General features: G+C 36.1%; 1 protein-coding gene across 4 annotated transcripts in view; it reads right to left on the reverse strand.

Annotated features, from left to right (window-relative positions):
- DTWD2 (DTW domain containing 2) overlaps positions 1 to 18,338 on the reverse strand; it is a 107,130-nt gene that overhangs the window by 64,639 nt on the left and 24,153 nt on the right. For all 4 annotated transcript variants that reach the window (XM_027605923.2, XM_027605922.2, XM_027605926.2 and 1 more), the window contains exons 3-4: positions 16,096 to 16,190; positions 13,702 to 13,894 (exon numbers count right to left, since the gene is read on the reverse strand). In XM_027605923.2, coding sequence (XP_027461724.1) covers positions 13,702 to 13,894; positions 16,096 to 16,190 — 288 coding nt within the window. The remainder of the gene's footprint in view (positions 1 to 13,701; positions 13,895 to 16,095; positions 16,191 to 18,338) is intronic.

Consider the following 18,338-nt stretch of genomic DNA (forward strand, 5'->3'; position numbering starts at 1 on the left):
TGGGTTTACTGGGCTGCTAATGACAAGTCAAACATGTTAGAACAGTTATCATGTGCACAGGATAATGCAAACAATAAAAGACAATTCAACAAATTACCACTGGAGACTACGCACCTACTATTCTCCAACACAGCACAAAAAGAAAAAGGACAGGAAGATGGTAAATGAACGACCCCATCACACTCTGTCTCAGCATCTAAAGATACCGCAACAAATCTTTACAGCAAGTTATCTTGCTATATATATTTCTAAAAAGAAACTCCTGAGAAATAAAAATTTCAGTTTCTGTTATTACTGAATGACTGTTTTTGCCTTTCCTGATAAATGACTTTACAATGAAAATTCTCACTGTCAATGTAACAATTCATAAGGAAAATGTATCTATTGGGTTTACAGCTATAAATATTTAAGATTTCATATAACCTGTTATTTTTTAGCTTTCAGGTAACCCCAAGCAATGATATTTTTCCATTAATGCAAAATAAAATGATACTTTGTATATTCTTCAATTGATTATCATCATATATTCATTTTAAATAAAAAGTTTCCTAAGTTACACATACATTTTTAAGGGCATTTGCTTCTTCTAGTGACTTCTATCCCATACCACATACTATATCTTAAGTGCTAAGATGTCCAAATTATCAAGTAAATGATCTTCAATGTAATAATATTTTATGAGGAAAGGTAATAACCCTGCTTCCTTTTTCTACTTAATCCCCAAAGCTATAAGCCAAGTTTTAAGACAGCACTCCCAGGTAAATTCAGACTGTCTGCACCATGTTTGTCTAAAGAAAAGGCCCTAATGGGAAGACCTATATCCCAAGCAAAAAAACTGTAAGAAATTCTAGCCCAAGACCAAACCCTACACCAAAAAAAAAGGGGGGGGGTGGCAGGAACACCACAATTATCATTAAACGTTTGTAGTTACCTAATAAATTTTTATCACTCTCTGTAAACTGTAAGCTCCATGAAGATAGAGATCAGGTCTTAGTTCACTAACAAAACCAAGAACAATCAGAGTAGATGATGGAATAGAGAAAGCATTCAACAGATACATGTTGCATGAATGAGTTAGTGAACCAATGAATAAGTAAATAAATGAGCAAACATATAAACAATTGACAAAGAGAACATATGAGAAGACTTATTCTGGAGGAAAAAAATTTTAGACTACAACTCTTCTCTCTTTTCAAGGATATTAAACATTAACTTTATGAAACAGTAAGATAAAGAAAAAGTTAGAAGAAAAAACACTAAAACTATTATTTAAAAAAAAGAATAAAAATAGTATTGTACTCTAAAAAGCAGAAATGAAACTGAAGAAAAAATAAAATATGCATGAGAAAAAAATTATTTAAATATGTCAGAAAACAATGAGATAAAGATGATTAGGAAGATGGGGAACGGCCAATCTCTTCAACAAATGGTGCCAGAAAAGCTGGGTACCCATGTGCAAAAGAATAAAGTTGGACCTTTATTCTACACCATACACAAAAATGAAATCAAAATGGATTCAAGACGTAAATAAGACCCACAGCTAAAAGGCTCCCAGAAGAAAACAAGGGGAACGGCTTTGCGACATTAGATGTGGCAATAATTTCATGGATATGATACCAAAAGCACAGGTAACAAAAGAAAAAATAGGTAAAAAGAACTACTTGAGTAAAAAGCTGAAAAAGCTTTTCTGAATAACAATATAATATGCATTACATTCCCGTTTTCCTTTTCATAAGGGCATTTCTCCATGTTAATTGACAGAGATGTGTCTTAGCTCAGGCTGCTATAACAAAATACCACAGACTGGCTGATGACTGTCACCACCTTTGGGAATTCCCCTGTTATGAGCCCTAGATATGAGTTAGAGCTTAGAATTTAAATCTTGGCCTTGGGACACAATGCTCTGTGAATATCTTCATGTTTCTGCACACTCGGGGGTTTCTGAGCACAGAGCACTGGCGCCTCAGTTAAAGGATGTGTGAATGATGCACATGCCTCTGAAGTGAGTATATACTGTTACGCTGTATACAAGCATAAAAAAAATTTTTTTTTTGGATGGAAACGCAAGATACTTTTAACTCTAAAAAGTTGCAAGGGGGGAAATGCAGTTAGGGGGTTTCCTGGAAGGAAGGCAAGGGAGATTATGAACTACTGCTTTAAACGCTGATTTGTTTTGGGTGCCTGGGTGGCTCAGTTGGTTAAGTGTCTGCCTTTGGCTCAGGTTATGATCCCATGGTCCTGGGATCGAGTCCCGCATCAGGCTCCCTGCTCAGCGGGGAGTCTGCTTCTCCCTCTCCTTCTACCCCTTCCCCCCTGCTCATGCTCTCTCTCTCTCTCTCAAATAAAATCTTTAAAAAAAAAATCTAAAAAAAAACCACACTGCTTGTTTCAACAGTTAACAGAATTGTATGTATTACCACAAGAATCATCACTTTCCCTCTCCTTCTTCAAAGGCAGACTAATTCATGAAACTATATCTTTTCATGGATTTAATGAGTTGTCCAAAAGATATGAACAACACATAGGCCATAATAAAATTTTTCAGTATCTCACTGACATTCAGCACCTGTTACATGATAATTACCACCTGGATATGAGAAAATGTGTAACTATTTCTGATCTCCCATAAGAAAGGTATATAAATATATGTAAAAAATTATATAGGCAAGTCTAATTTAAAATCACAAAAATAAAGTATTTAATGAATTTCCAGAGATAAATCGCACTAGTGACTGAAAAACATAGTGGTATGGCATCGAATGCTTACCCCAACTGCTACAGTTTTCCAAACTGGCCCTAACCCTTCCTCCACACACTCTCACACAGGAGCCTCTATGTCCTTCTCTATAATTAAGATTATATATTAATTCCAAGACAACTGGGTGGCTCTGTCAGTTAAGCGTCTGCCTTTGGCTCAGGTCATGATCCCGGGGTCCTGGAATAGAGCCCTGCATCGGGCTCCCTGCTCAGTGGGGAGCATGCTTCTCCCTCTGCCATTCCTCCCCCACCCCACCCCCCGCCGTGCTCTCTGGCTCTCTCTCTCTCTGTCAAATAAATAAATAAGTAAAATCTTTAAAAAAAAAGATTATAGATTAATTCTCTCATCCCCTTAACATCAACATTGTATTTGACATAGAAACTTTAAACACACATGTCAGAACTCTTTACCAGTCCCCTGCATGCTAGCTATGTGATCTTGGGCAAGTTATTTAACATCTCTGTGTCCCAGTTTCTGCTTCTACTAAATGGAAATCATATTAAATTATTATGACAAATGAGTTAATTTAGAAAAGTATTTAGAAAAGTAACTGACACCTAAAAACTAGTATAGGAATGTTTGGGAAATTAAATTAAATTAATAAAGAACAGAATAACAGCTTCTTAACTTCTGAAAATATTTCTAGCATTTGGTATCCAGAGATTCATAAGCCCTTCTCCCAAATCTTAACTCTTCTTTGACTTTTATACTAAGGGCCTCCAATCTTTTTCTACTTGCTTCTTTTTCTCTGAGCATTTAAACATCTAGTACTCAAGAAACAAAAGAAAAAAACAGATAAGCTGGATTTCAACAAAATTAAAAACTTTTCTGCATCACAGAACACAATTAGGAAAGTAAAAGAACAACCCAGAGAAAAGAGGAAAATATCTGCAAGTCATATATCTGATATAAGGCATTCTACAGAATATATAAAGAATGCTTACAACTCAATCATAAAAAATAATAATAATAATAACAGGGGGCCCTGGGTGGCTCAGTTCATTAAGTGTCTGCATTCAGCTCAGGTCATGATCCCAGGGTCCTGGGATGGAGCCCCCCGTAGGGCTCCTTGCTCATCAGAAGTCTGCTTCTCTTTATGCCCCTACCCTCCGCTACTGCACCCTCTCTCTCTCCCTCTCCCTCTCTCTCAAGCAAATAAACAAAATCCTAAAAAGAAAAAAAGCAAATTAGCTAAAGATCGGCAAAGCACCTGAAAGCTATTTCTCCAAAAAAGATATACAAATGACCAATTAACACATACAAAGATGATGCTCAACATCATTAGTCACTAGGGAAACACACACACACACACACACACACACACAAACACAAAAGACATAAGTAAGGCTAGGGGCGCCTGGGTGGCTCAGATGGTTAAGCCTCTGCCTTAGGCTCAGGTCATGATCCCAGGGTCCTGGGATCGAGCCCCGCATCGGGCTCCCTGCTCAGCAGGGAGTCTGCTTCTCCCTCTCCCTCTGCCATTCCCCTACTTGTGCTCTCTGGCTTTATCTCTTTGTCAAACAAATAAATAAAATCTTTAAAAAAAAAAAGACATAAGTAAGGTTGGCCCAGATACGGAGAAATTGAATCATTCAGACATTCATACATCACTAGAGGAAATATAAAATAGTGTATCTGCCTTGTAAGACAGTTTGGCAGTTCCTCAAAAAGTTAAAAGAGAGTTACTAAATGACCCAACAATTCTACTCCCAGGTACATATCCAAAAGAACTGAAAAGAGGTAGACACACAAAAACCTACAGACAAATATTTATAACAGCATCATCCAGGGCGCCTGGGTGGCTCAGTAGGTTAAGCAGCTGCCTTCGGCTTAGGTTTTGATCCCAGGGTCCTGGGACCAAGCCCCGTATCGGGCTCCCTGCTCAGCAGAGAGCCTGCTTCTCCCTCTCCCTTTACCTGCTGCTCTGCCTACTTGTGCTCTCTGTCAAATAAATAAATAAGAATCTTAAAAAAAAAAAAAGCATCATCCCCAAGAGCCAAAAAATGGAAAGAAACCAAATGTCCATCAATGGATTAATGATAAACAAAATGTGGTATTCACATACTGGAATATTACTCGGCCATAAAAAAGAGTGGAATACTGACATGTGCTACAACATGGATCAACGCTGAAACATCCGTGGCTCAGTCACAGAAGCCTGACACAAAGGCTACATACTGTATAATTCTATCTATAGAAAATATCCCAATAAGTAAATCGACAGAGGCAACAAACAGAGCAGTGGGTTACCTGCATTTGTGAATGGGGGAAGAAGGAAAGGCACTAACAAAGGGTACAGAGCTTTTGGGGGGAAGGAACTAAAACTCATGAAAATACTGTGGAATATGAAAATGGTGACAGTTATATAACTTTGCATACATACTAAAATCCACTGAATTGTACACTTTAAAGGCCTACCTTTAAAGGTTGTGAATTACATCTCAATTTTAAAATATCTAGTATAGCAGTGCTTCTCAAACTTTAATGTACAGAAGAATTACCTGGATATTCTGTTAAAATATTGATTCTAAGTAATTCTACAATGGGAGTTGATATTCTGCATTTCTAAGCAACTCCCCAGTGATGCCAGTGCTGCTGGTCCATGAACCACACTCTGACAAGGAAGGCAGAGCCCCGCCTTCCACAGTCTGCTATCGTATACCTCCACCTGACTTACTTTACTTCAGAATAAAAATGTTTTACATTTTAGGCACTAAGTTAGACCAAATGATTTGTGACACAAAATCATAAATTTAGGTTATTTTTAAAATAAATTCAACTCAAAATTTTTTCTAATTAGCAAATTCTAGAGATAGCCTGATATGCTGATAGAATGCAGGAGAAGCGGATTACACTCCTGGTCCTCCCCATAACTGGCTGCAAAGAGCTATTTATTGCTGGCCTGTAGCTTCCTCCCTTCTGAAACGTTAAGAATTTATTAATCTTTAAGATTCCTTCTGGTTCAGGGGTACCTGGGTGGCTCAATCATTAAGCGTCTGCCTTCGGCTCAGGTCATGGTCCCAGGGTCCTGGGATCGAGCCCCCCATGGGGCTCCCTGCTCAGCCAGGAAGCCTGCTTCGCCCTCTCCCACTCCCTCTGCTGTGTTCCCTCTCTCACTGTCTCTCTCTCTGTCAAATAAATAAAGTCTTTAAAAAAAAAAAAAAAGATTCCCTCTGCTTCAAAAATTATATTATTACCTGCCAAGGGATTTGAGAATTTCTCCCAGGAAGACAAGTAAGTTCACAGTTAAGAACTCAATGAGGAATAGGTGGAAATAGGGAGGCAATGAATTTCATGTAGACATTTCTTATTATCTTTTTAAGTAAACTCTAGGCCCAAAATGGGGTTTGAACTCACGACCCCGATTTCAAGAATCATATGCTCTACCGACTGAGCCAGCCAGGCTCCCCTTATGTAGAGATTTCTGGTAATTTTCTCTAAATTATCCTTTCACATACAGCAAGATCATAGTTCCTATCAATTTATGTTCTCTTACCTAGAATCATACACCCAACAGAAGCAAATTAACTCAAGTTCTATATATAAATACAATGCCATCTACAACCTTAGAGATAAGCCTCAGAACCCATGAGGAGAACATAACATCCCAACACATGAGCCAGAAGAGATCCAGAGGTCAAAAAAAATATGAGTGATATGCAAGATTTAAAAAGTTCATCAATGACTATAAACCTTTGGCATTCTACATTTAACATTCAACTCCTCTTACTATGCCCCAAAGATCCGGAAGTTTCATGACATGAAATACTTACTTTGTTGTGGCAACAGTTTAAAGCATATTTACTGGAAGATAAAGTACAGAAGTCACTTAACAAAAAATAAGTAAAACACGCTATTCAGAATCTATATCTGAGGCAGTATTGTGCCCTAGTTTTCCAGAACCTTTTACAAATTATTCTATGAAATTAAAAAAAATGTTTCTTTTGAAAAGGAAAAGGGTATTAAAAAATAAGTCAACTCCCAATGCTGGTAATAGAAGTAAACAAACATGAAATTTTGGATAAAATTAAAAGATAATCTGAAGAAAACAAAAACACTAAACTTGAAAAGGTATCTGCACCCCCATGTACACCACAGCATTATTTACATTAGCTAAGATACGGAAACAATCTAAGGGCCCATAGATGGATGAACGCGTAAAGAAAATGTGATATGTATGTATGTGTGTGCATGTTTACATACACACATAGGTACATATAAAGACACACACAGAGGATATTATTCAGCAATTAAAAAAAGGAAATCTTATCATTTGCAACAACATGGACGGACCTTGAGGGCATTATGCAAAGTGAAATAAGTCAGAGAAAGACAAATACCACATAACCTCACTTATAGGTGGAATCTAAAAAAAAATAATAATTTAAACAAATGAGCTCCTAGATACAGAGAAAAGATTGGTGGTTGCCAGAGGTGGAGGGGGTAGGAGAGGCAAAATGAGTGAAGTTGGTCAAAAGGTACAACTTCCAGTAGGTAAGTCATGGGGATATAATATACAGCATGGCAAATATGGTTAATAATACCATACTGTACATTTCAAAGTGGCTAAGAGAACAGATCTTAAAAGTTCTCATCATAAGAAAGAAAACTACGTTGACAGATGTTAATTAGACTTAGATCCTTTTACAATAAACACAAATATCAAAGCATTATGTTGTACAGCTGAAACTAATACAATGTTATATATCAATTATATCTCAATTAAAAATTAAGAGGATAATGATGAATTTGAATTAGGCAATAGATTAGATATGTAACATAATCCAGTCCGTAAAAGGTCTATGTAGACACAAGAAATAGCTTTCATGAAAATGTTTTAGTCCCTGGGTTCTCCCAACAGTGCTCTGCATATCAAGTGAGAAATTCAGCTTTAGTGGAAGTTTTAAAGGCAGTAGAGCAAGGATATGCAAATAACTCACTGGAAATAAGTTTATGAAGAAAGGTGGGAGCCTCCACAAACATTTCCATATTCACCTTGGATTTATTCCTACCAATGTCAAGAGTCTCCTGTGTAAAATTCCTCTGAGGGAAGAGATTCACTGCCAAATGGTCTGGATATATTAGAAATCCAGATTAAAAAGAGGCCAACTTAACGGGTTTGTATTACAATTCTTTTATTCCTCAGTTAAGTACAAAGTTTACATATGGTTATTCTCTTATTTGGGGAAAAAAGACTATTTTTTTTCTGTAAATACCTTGGATTTTAATGATTTTTTTCTTTCTGCCATTTTTTCTTATGTATCTGCAGCAAAATTTTTATACTACTATAGAAACTGAATAGATCACCAAGAGTAACAGTTAAGACAAATTTATGCAAAAAGCAGGTGTGTGGGTATATGTGTATTGATGTGATGGTAAAAGAAAACTGACAAATTACATTTACAAATAAAATCTAATTAACTTATACATTATTTATACATTTGGGAAACTTAGATAAGAACTGAATTTTCATTTACATTTTTGTTTTTCCCTCGGTGAAGAAGCCCATAAGGGAGAACTGTATTAAAATATTGCTCTACAGCACTAATTTTGAATGAACCAAGAAATATATAAACAAACATGCTTTTGCAAGTAAACAACTGATGCATATTAGTCTGGGTATCTATGGGTTTCTGGTCTGCCCATCCCAGCTTTTAAATAGTCCTGGTAACAACACCCCATGTCCTTGGAGAAATTTCCAGATTCATGAAGTCCTGCCGTCAATAGTAGTAACACCATCCCCGCCGCCCCCCCAACGATGGGACAATCCAGGATTCTGCCCTGGGAAGGAGAAATCATCTTTCTGTTACAATGAATTAAGCCAAGAGGAAACTAATCTGCTGCTTCCTACAGATTTCTTCCAGTAGCACAGAGGAAGTCAGAAATCAAACCCAACACAGAGGGCAGCAAACCTCACAAACAGAGAGCTGCTTGAGGTCCAGCTTCCCAGGGACATGACCTGTTACTTTCTTTTTTGTTCTGAGTTTGAGTTGGAGTTTTGTCATTAATTACCCATGAGAAACTCATGTTACTTATAACTTAACTGTATTCATTTATTAAAGACGGGCCCCTAGGAAAGCCTAGTGTGTAATAAAACAAAAATTCTTTCCAGAAAAGCTGGGGAATAGCTACTAATTAAATAAAAATCATTACATACAAATGGGAAATTTTTTGAGAACGGGAGAATATATTAAAAATAAGCAAACCTTTTTAGTGTTACAAAAGGTAGTTCAGAACTTAATATAAAATCACTACAATTATCAACATTTTATAGAGATCTAAAGATATGTGTAGTTACATTTAAAAATCAATCCCCTCAGGATGCCTGGGTGGCTCAGTTGGTTAAGCATCTGCCTTTGGCTCAGATCATGGTCCCAGGGTCCTGGGATTGAGCCCCATGTCAGGCTCCATGTTCGGCGGGAAGCCTGCTTCTCCCTCTCCCACTCCCCCTGCTTGTGTTCCCTCTCTCACTGTGTCTCTCTCTATCAAATAAATAAATAAAATCTTCATATGATCTCACTGATATGAGGAATTCTTAATCTCAGGAAACAAACTGAGGGTTGCTAGAGTGGTGGGGGGTAGGAGGCATGGGGTGGCTGGGCGAGAGACATTGGGGAGGGTATGTGCTATGGTGAGCGCTGTGAATTGTGTAAGACTGATGAATCACAGACCTGTACCCCTGAAACAAATAATACATTATATGCTAAAAAAAAAAAAAAAGAAGAAGAAGAAGATAGTAGGAAGGGTAAAATGAAGGAGGGGAAATTGGAGGGGGAGACGAACCATGAGAGACTATGGACTCTGAGAAACAAACTGAGGGTTCTAGAGGGGAGGCGGGGTGGGAGGGATGAGTTAGCCTGGTGATGGGTATTAAAGAGGGCATGTACTGCATGGAGCACTGGGTGTTATACACAAACAATGAATCATGGAACACTGCATCAAAAACTAATGATGTAATGTATGGTGATTAACATAACATAATAAAAAAATAAAAATAAATAAAAGGAAAAAATAAATATATTAAAAAAAGAAAGTTATACTAAGAAGAAATATTGCAGCCTTCTCTCCCTTTATTATTAAAGAAGGAACTCACTAATCTTAGTAAAGGAAAAGAATACAAAGTAATATCTTACAAAAATAGAAAAAAATGAGCTGAAAAAGGTGAAAAACTGATCAAGATAAAAATCACAGATTAAGGAAATAATAAAGTACAACGGCCATTAAAACACTCTAAAAGCTAATACTTCTTCAGAGAAGTGTCTTTTCATATCTTCTGCCCATTTTTTTACTTGATTATTTGTTTTTTGGGTGTTGAGTTTGAGAAGTTCTTTATAGATCTTGGATAGCAGCCCTTTATCTGTAGTGTCATTTGCAAATATCTTCTCCCATTCCGTGGGTTGCCTCTTTGTTTTGTTGACTGTTTCCTTTGCTGTGCAGAAGCTTTTTATCTTGATGAAGTCCCAAAAGTTCATTTTTGCTTTTGTTTCACTAGCTTTTGGAGATGTATCTTGAAAGAAGTTGCTGTGGGCGATGTCAAAGAGGTTACTGCCTATGTTCTCCTCTAGGATCTTGATGGATTCCTGTCTCACATTGAGGTCTTTCATCCATTTTGAGTTTATCTTTGTGTATGGTGTTAGAGAATGGTCGAGTTTCATTCTTCTGCATGTGGCTGTCCAATTTTCCCAGCACCATTTATTGAAAAGACTGTCTTTTTTCCATCGCATGTTTTTTCCTGCTTTGTCAAAGATTATTTAACCATAGAGTTGAGGGTCCATATCTGGGTTCTCTATTCTGTTCCATTGGTCTATATGCCTGTTTTTGTGCCAGTAACATGCTGTCTTGGTGATCACGGCTTTGTAATATAGCTTGAAATCAGGCAACGTGATGCCCCAGCTTCGTTTTTCTTTTTCAACATTTCCTTGGCAATTAGGGGTCTTTTCTGATTCCATACAAATTTTAGGATTGTTTGTTCCAGCACTTTGAAAAATGTCATTGGAATTTTGATCGGGATGGCACTGAAGGTATAGATTGCTCTGGATAGCATAGACATTTTAACAATGTTTATTCTTCTGATGAGCATGGAATATTTTTCCATCTTTTTGTGTCTTCTTCAATTTCTTTCATGAATGTTCTGTAGTTCCTAGAGTATAGATCCTTTACCTCTTTGGTTAGGCTTATTCCGAGGTATCTTATGGTTTTTGGTGCTATTGTAAATGGAATTGTTCCTCTAATTTCTCTTTCTACAGTTGCGTTGTTAGTGTATAAGAAAGCAACTGATTTCTGTGCATTGATTTTTGTATCCTGCCACATTACTGAATTGCCGTATGAGTTCTAGTAATTTGGGGGTGGAGTCTTCTGGGTTTTCCACATCAAGCATCATGTCGTCTGCGAAAAGAGAGTTTGATTTCTTCTTAGCCAATTTGAACACCTTTTATTTCTTTTTGTTGTCTGATTGCTGTTGCTAGGACTTCTAGTACTATGTTGAACAATAGTGGCGAGAGTGGGCATCCTTGACGTGTTCCTGATCTTAAGGGAAAGGCTTTCAGCTTTTCCCCATTGAGGATGATATTCGCTGTGGGTTTTTCATAGATGGATTTTATGAACTTGGGGAATGTTCCCTCTATCCTTATACTCTGAAGACTTTTAATCAGGAAAGGATGCTGTATTTTGTCAAATGCTTTTTCTGCATCAATTGAGAGGACCATATGATTCTTCTCCCTCCTCTTATTAATCTGTTCTATCACATTGATTGATTTGCGAATGTTGAACCACCCTTGCATCCCGGGGATAAATCCCACTTGGTTGTGGTGGATGATCCTTTTAATGTATTGTTGGATCCTATTAGCTAGGATTTTGTGGAGGATTTTGGAATCCATATTCATCAGGGATATCGGTCCGAAATTCTTTTTGATGGGGTCTTTGCTTGGTTTGGGGATTAAGGTAATGCTGGCCTCAGAATGAGTTTGGAAGTTTTCCTTCTGTTTCTATTTTTTGAAACAGCTTCAGTAGAATAGGTATTATTTCTTCTTTGAACGTTTGGTAGAATTCCCCAGGGAATAAGAAGACATACAAATGGCTAACATAAAAAAATGTTCATCATCATTAGCCATCAGGAAAATTCAAATCAAAACCACATTGAGATACCACCTTACACCAGTTAGAATGGCAAAAATGGACAGGGCAAGAAACAACAAATGTTGGGAGAGGTTGTGGAAAAAGGGGAACCCTCTTACACTGTTGGTGGGAATGCAAGTTGGTACAGCCACTTTGGAAAACAGTGTGGAGGTGCCTCAAAAATTTAAAACTAGAGCTACCCTATGCCCCAGCAATTGCACTCCTGGGTATTTATCCCAAAGACACAGATGTAGTGAAAAGAAGGGCCATATGCACCCCAATGTTCATAGCAGCAATGTCTGCAATAGCCAAACTGTGGAAAGAGCTGAGATGCCCTTCAACAGATGAACGGATAAAGAAGATGTGGTCCATATCTACAATGGAATATGACTCAGCCATCAGAAAGGATGAATACCCAACTTTTACATCCACATGGATGGGACTGGAGGAGATCATGCTAAGTGAAATGAGTCAAGCAGAGAAAGTCAATTATCATATGGTTTTGCTTATATGTAGAACATAAGGAATAGCACGGAGGACATTAGGAGAAGGAAGGGAAAAATGAAGGGGGGGAATCAGAGGGAGAGACGAACTATGAGAGATGATGGACTCTGAGAAACAAACTGAGGGTTCTAGAGGGGAGGGGGTGGGGGGATGGGTTAGCCTGGTGATGGGTATTAAGGAGGGCACATACTGCATGGAGCACTGGGTGTTATACGCAAACAATGAATCATGGATCACTACATCAAAAACTACTGATGTATTGTACGGTGACTAACATAAAATAATAAAATTAAAAAAAAATAAAGGCTAATACTTTTAAAAGCTAAATAGAGAAACATCTTTTGAGTATGCTCATGGGGAAAAGAGCGTGTGTGTGTGAGTGATTAGAGAGGACAAACGACATAATTCAGAATAAATTAAAATAAGTATTTAAGAATATATTCAGGTATTAACCAATTTGTTAACTCAGGTGAAAGGAGTAATTCCCCAAAAAAGATAAAAGTTACTTAAAAACTGAACCAAATAGAAAGAGAAAGGTTGAATAATTTCCATAAGAGTTTGAAAGAAGGGTTTAAAAGTTATCATTTTTAAAAAGACCAGGAGCAGGTGGTTTCACCAATGAGTTCATTCTAATTTTTAAAAAAAGCAAGGAATTTCAATATTATTTGAATTATTGCAGGCCATAGGAAAGTATTAAAATCTCACCCATTCATTTGGTGAAGTTGAACCCAAACCTGATAACAAAAGTATAAAAAATATATAAATTATAATTCAATGGCCTCAAATAAAAATTTCAGCAATTTATCAAAAGGATAATATGACAAGTGGAGTTCTTTCAAAGAATACAAGAATGGCTCACTATAGGAAATGTATCATCATCAACAAATTGAGGGATAATCTAATTATGATAATGAATGACAAAAAAAGTATTTCATAAAAATTCAGTCATTCCTAATACAAGCAGGTAATTTAGTTACCAAATAGAAGTATTTAAATATAGCACTTAACAAAACATTAATACACATACAAATAGTTAATCCTTAGACTCCACTGATTAAATGTCTGAGATACTCTTAATATAGCTGAATGCTTAAATTATGGTGAAGTTTGGTGGTATGAATTGAGAAAGATGAATAGGTTTCAAACTTTCTACATATACTTATCAAACACACATACATGCATATACATATCTATGTACATGCATTCACACACATAAATACCATCAAATCCATATATAAAAATATATGTGTATCCCCTCAAAGAAAATATATACAACATACATAATTACACATTTGTGCTTATTCTATGTTAAAATACTAGTTTACCTGTTTGGGGAGTCGGAACAAAGAATTCTTATAGAAAATGTCCTTAGCCTGGCTCCATGTACCATCAATGATGATGATTGTGGAAGGATAAATAGGAGAATCTAATATAAATTCTTCCAAATTAGCAGCTTCAGCCCCTGGATATAATATTAATGTATCAGACTTCCGACAAACAGTTGAAAGTTCAGGATCTCTAAAAATTTAAAAAGAAAACCATCATTAGCTTGTGAGGGAAAAAAAGTTTAACTATTCTTACCGTAGTTCCTTCCAAAATACACGTCAAAGCATTTTAGTACTGGAGATGTAAGAATGAATGAGACAGCCTCTGTCTGCAAGCAATAAAACAACCTGGAAGGGTTGAGCTAAAGAGTTAAAGCTAAAAGAGTCTACGGAAGACAATAAACGGCATCTTCTTCAAACTGATAAATGGCATCTTTACAAAAATGTATGTCAATATCATATTTTGCAATTTCCCTTGAGATTGGGATCAAGGTAAAAATGTTGGCTTTCACCACTCCTAATACACATCGTACTAAGCTCCCAGTTATTGCAATAAAGAAAAAGAAATAAAAGGCATAAAGATCAAAAATTACCTTATTAGCAGATGATAATGCTACTTCCATAGAAAGTTCTAGGGAAGCTACAAAACAATTTCAGTAAGTACCAAATGAATTTAGAAAGATACAGGGATGATACACAAAACCCAACTGTTTTCTTATATACTAGAGGCAAAAAATTGAAGGTAAGTACTTTTAAATTCCATTTACAAAGGATACCAAAAGCAGTAGGTCTCTTAACCATTCCTCCATGGTTACATCATGTACTCTAAAAAAGCTTAAATTAATATCATTCAGTTGCCAGATTAATATTTAATTAATAATATTAACTGGCTTTAGTTTAAAAATCCATCAGTGAATAATAATTTACTGAAAAAGTACTATATTAGGCTCCAAAGGAAAAAAACTGAACTATTTAATATAATAGATTCAAAATGGGATGAGCTATTTGCAAATGCATCAAGTTTCTCATCCACAAACACACTTGTGGAGGGACTAGATAGCCAAGTGTCAGGAATGACCAAGATAGTTTAGATACTCAACACTTTTGCAATGAAATAATCTGGATCCAAGCTGGCAGGTGGATCAAGTTTGGATATATCTGTATCCACCTACGAATTATAAAGAGACTACCATTCATTATAAAGAGACCCTATGTGAAAGAAATGCCACAATGTAAATGATATGGACACTCCCCACGTGAAGGGCTCTGGATATGACGCACATTCCCAGCAAAATGGCAAAATTCACAACAGCACCACCAAGCCCAGAGCAAATCTCATCTCTGAGGGCAAGGCAAAAGAAAACTGTGTATGAGAAAAGTGTTCCTAAACAATAGTTTCAGAGAAGGGAAAAAATGATTTTATAAAGTTCTAACATGATATCATTTTCATAATTTGAAACTAAATAATAAAGGAACCTAAAATAATAAAGAAAGGGAAAAGTTTGGTCAATTCCCTGGGCTTGGAGCTATTACTAGCCTTACTTAGCATTTTCATAAGTGGACTGAAAAAGAAATCTCTGTATTTTCAAAAGAAATTAAATTTTGCATCTAAAAATATACTTAACTGTGCAGGTAAGACAAAATAATTAGTGAAGGCTTTGTGAATGGGCAGGAAAGCAAAAAAATATGCTTCAAAGATAAGAAAAGACTTGTAGAAAAATTTAAATATACACTAGTATATAATATGTATTTATGATAATGGGTCATGTACTAGAGTATGAAATAAGATCCAAGAACATTACAGAACTGTCAGTGAGGTTATCAACTAATGGGCTGCTACCTATAAAATACTGGGTATCATCAAAAAGAGTATTTTAAGTATGACAGGAGAAGGCATTCTAGCCTTTAAAAAAATGTGATGTTCCTATAACAAGAATACTAAATATAGTACTAGTCACTGTGCCTTAGGAAAGCCTTAATGAGCTAGAATTGGATAAATATGTGTTCATTTACATAAATGTATAGCATATATAATTGTTAATTTAAAAAAAGAAAGAAGAAAAAACACAACTAAATCTAATACAAGTACTCTACCATCTTGAAGGCAGTTTTAACAAAAATGAAAGAGTAAGTACATGCCTTTTAGGCTCAACATACATTCCTATAGAATTGAGATAATCCCTCTGTTTATTACATTTTGGCCTGTGTTTTCTGAGGGTATTTTTGTTCATGTTTTGATTTGTCTTGTATTATTTTGAAAAAGAAGGCAAAACAATTTTTTTTTACCTCTTCCAATGTACCATGTCTGGGTCTGATGGATAAGGTGAAGGAAACCATTTTTTAAAGATCTGTGTAGATAAGACTTATTCTCAATTGCCCTAAAAGGTAATTTACCTTTCTTCACTGAAGCGACGACCAATCTTGACTTTACACTTGTCCTGGGGGAGGCATGCTGTTAATAGGGGAACTGTCCGCAGCACTTTGTTTTCCTTTAATTAAAAAATTAATTAAAACATAGGTTTTCGCTTAGACAAACACACATTTAAAACTTTCATGATGAACATCTGAATCATTACATGATATATAACTTTCACAAGACGTTTATTACAGACCACAGTTTAATAAAAAGAGCTATAGTTTTTCTGATTTATCAGTATTAAACAAGTGCACATTTTCATTCTACTTGAGTGTGTTTAGAGGTTTACTGATCAAATAAGAAGATAACATTAACTTAAATAATGGTTAAGATTATGAAAAATGAAATCTGTATTTAACTAAATTGAATCATTTATTCTGACAAATTTTATTTCTGTAGTAATTACATTTTATAGTATGTCAACTTGAAGACGATTGCCTAAATCTTTATGTCCAGAAAAGAAGGAAGTGCTGAAAAAAACAAGGTCATGGGGCACATCAAAGTGACAGAGAAGCCAATCTTAAAGAGCGCCCCATGACCAAAATGGTACAATTTGAGAAACAAAGTAAGTAGCAAAGTATTTGGATTATGACCTAAAATACAAAATAAATAGGAGAGAAGAGATAAATCTTCCTTATAGAAGAATTCCAAGTAGTAAACGTTAAGTACTCAGTACTCCAGGAGGTGGAGCTTAATGTCTCCTACCCATCTGAATGTGGGCTCGATTTACGGCTTACTTCCAAACAATAATATGGAAAGAGAAAAATATAATAACCTTAGAGCAGAGAAATCTGGTGACCATTGCTGTAAACTCCACCAACTATCATCAGTGTTTTTTTCCAACTCTGTAAACCACAACTATTCCATCCTTTATGCTAGTATACCCAGCTGAGTTGCTGTTTTGCCGGAGCCTGCCTCTGCTCGGTTATTTTCGTCTAGTGATCAGTCATCGTCTGGCTCTTCTCTACTGGCCTGACTGGAAATGTTAAGCCTGATCTAATCAGTGCCAGGAGCCCTCTCTAAGCAGTTCACCTACATAAAGACCCCTGTTACCTCTATTAGTTTATATAACATTGCTTATATATATATATATCCTCAGAGCAAATAATGTGACCACTATAGCACATTAATACACACAGCATATTAATACACAGAAGAGTGATGTTTCATATGAATTTACTAAAGTAATGAAAAATAAGTTTATAATTATATTACATTATAAACTTATGTTTATAACAGAAACAAAAAGTATGGTAGTAACAGTATTCAACACACACACACAAATACACCCTTCGGGGACATTTTTGTGTTAACCTCTTTTGTCCTAGGTCTCTGAAGTGTTGATTAAAATAATATGACAAGGTAAATCTAGAAACGCCGAGAGTAGTTAAATTCATCTACCTAAAGTTGGAAAACGAAATAGGAGAGTCAGAATTTGTTGGGATTTGCAACTAAAAAGAACATGTAGCAAGCCAGAGCTGTGAGGAGCCTGAAACCAATCCGGAGCAGCTCCTACCACGAATGGGATGAGGAGAGGTGAAGTGAGAGGTTTGAGACACTGCCCAGTATGTTCTACTGCTTTCTTCCCTCCTTACTAGAGCTATGGGGCTATGACACATACTACTTAAACTACTCTCCCACTTCTACCCACATACGTATATATGTCAAATTAAATAGTGCAGTGCCAAAAGATTTACAATGTTCCCAGAAACACTCCCCACTACCACTTCCGAAAGCCAATCACTTTAATTTTTTCAGCTATTTCTTCTAGTGGTTATCTCCATATTTGTATAAAACATGTGTGTCTTACTAGTTCTTGATTCATCGATTTTAAATATTATTTACAAACTACCATTTATCATCATCATCATAGCTGACTCTAATGTACATGATTCTAAGTACATTATAGACAGATGGACAGAGAGGGAGAGAGACAGATTCATTTACCACTCACAATAAACCAGTGAAGAAGTGTATCTTTTATCATATCCATTTTCCTAATGATGAAACTAAAGCACAGAGAGGTTAATTAACTTGCCCAGGGTTATAGTTAACAGAGCTATTAAGGCTTCGAATTCAAGCAATCTAGCTCCAGAGCCCTTACTCTTAACTAATGCACTATATAACCACAGCCTCTTATAATAAATGAGGATTTACCTTTCTTCCATCACTCCTTACCATCACATCTTCTCATATTTTTAATTAAATCAATAAACAGTGC

The sequence above is a fragment of the Zalophus californianus genome, chromosome 5 (assembly GCF_009762305.2).
Source record: "Zalophus californianus isolate mZalCal1 chromosome 5, mZalCal1.pri.v2, whole genome shotgun sequence".
In the NCBI taxonomy this organism is placed as follows: domain Eukaryota; kingdom Metazoa; phylum Chordata; class Mammalia; order Carnivora; family Otariidae; genus Zalophus; species Zalophus californianus.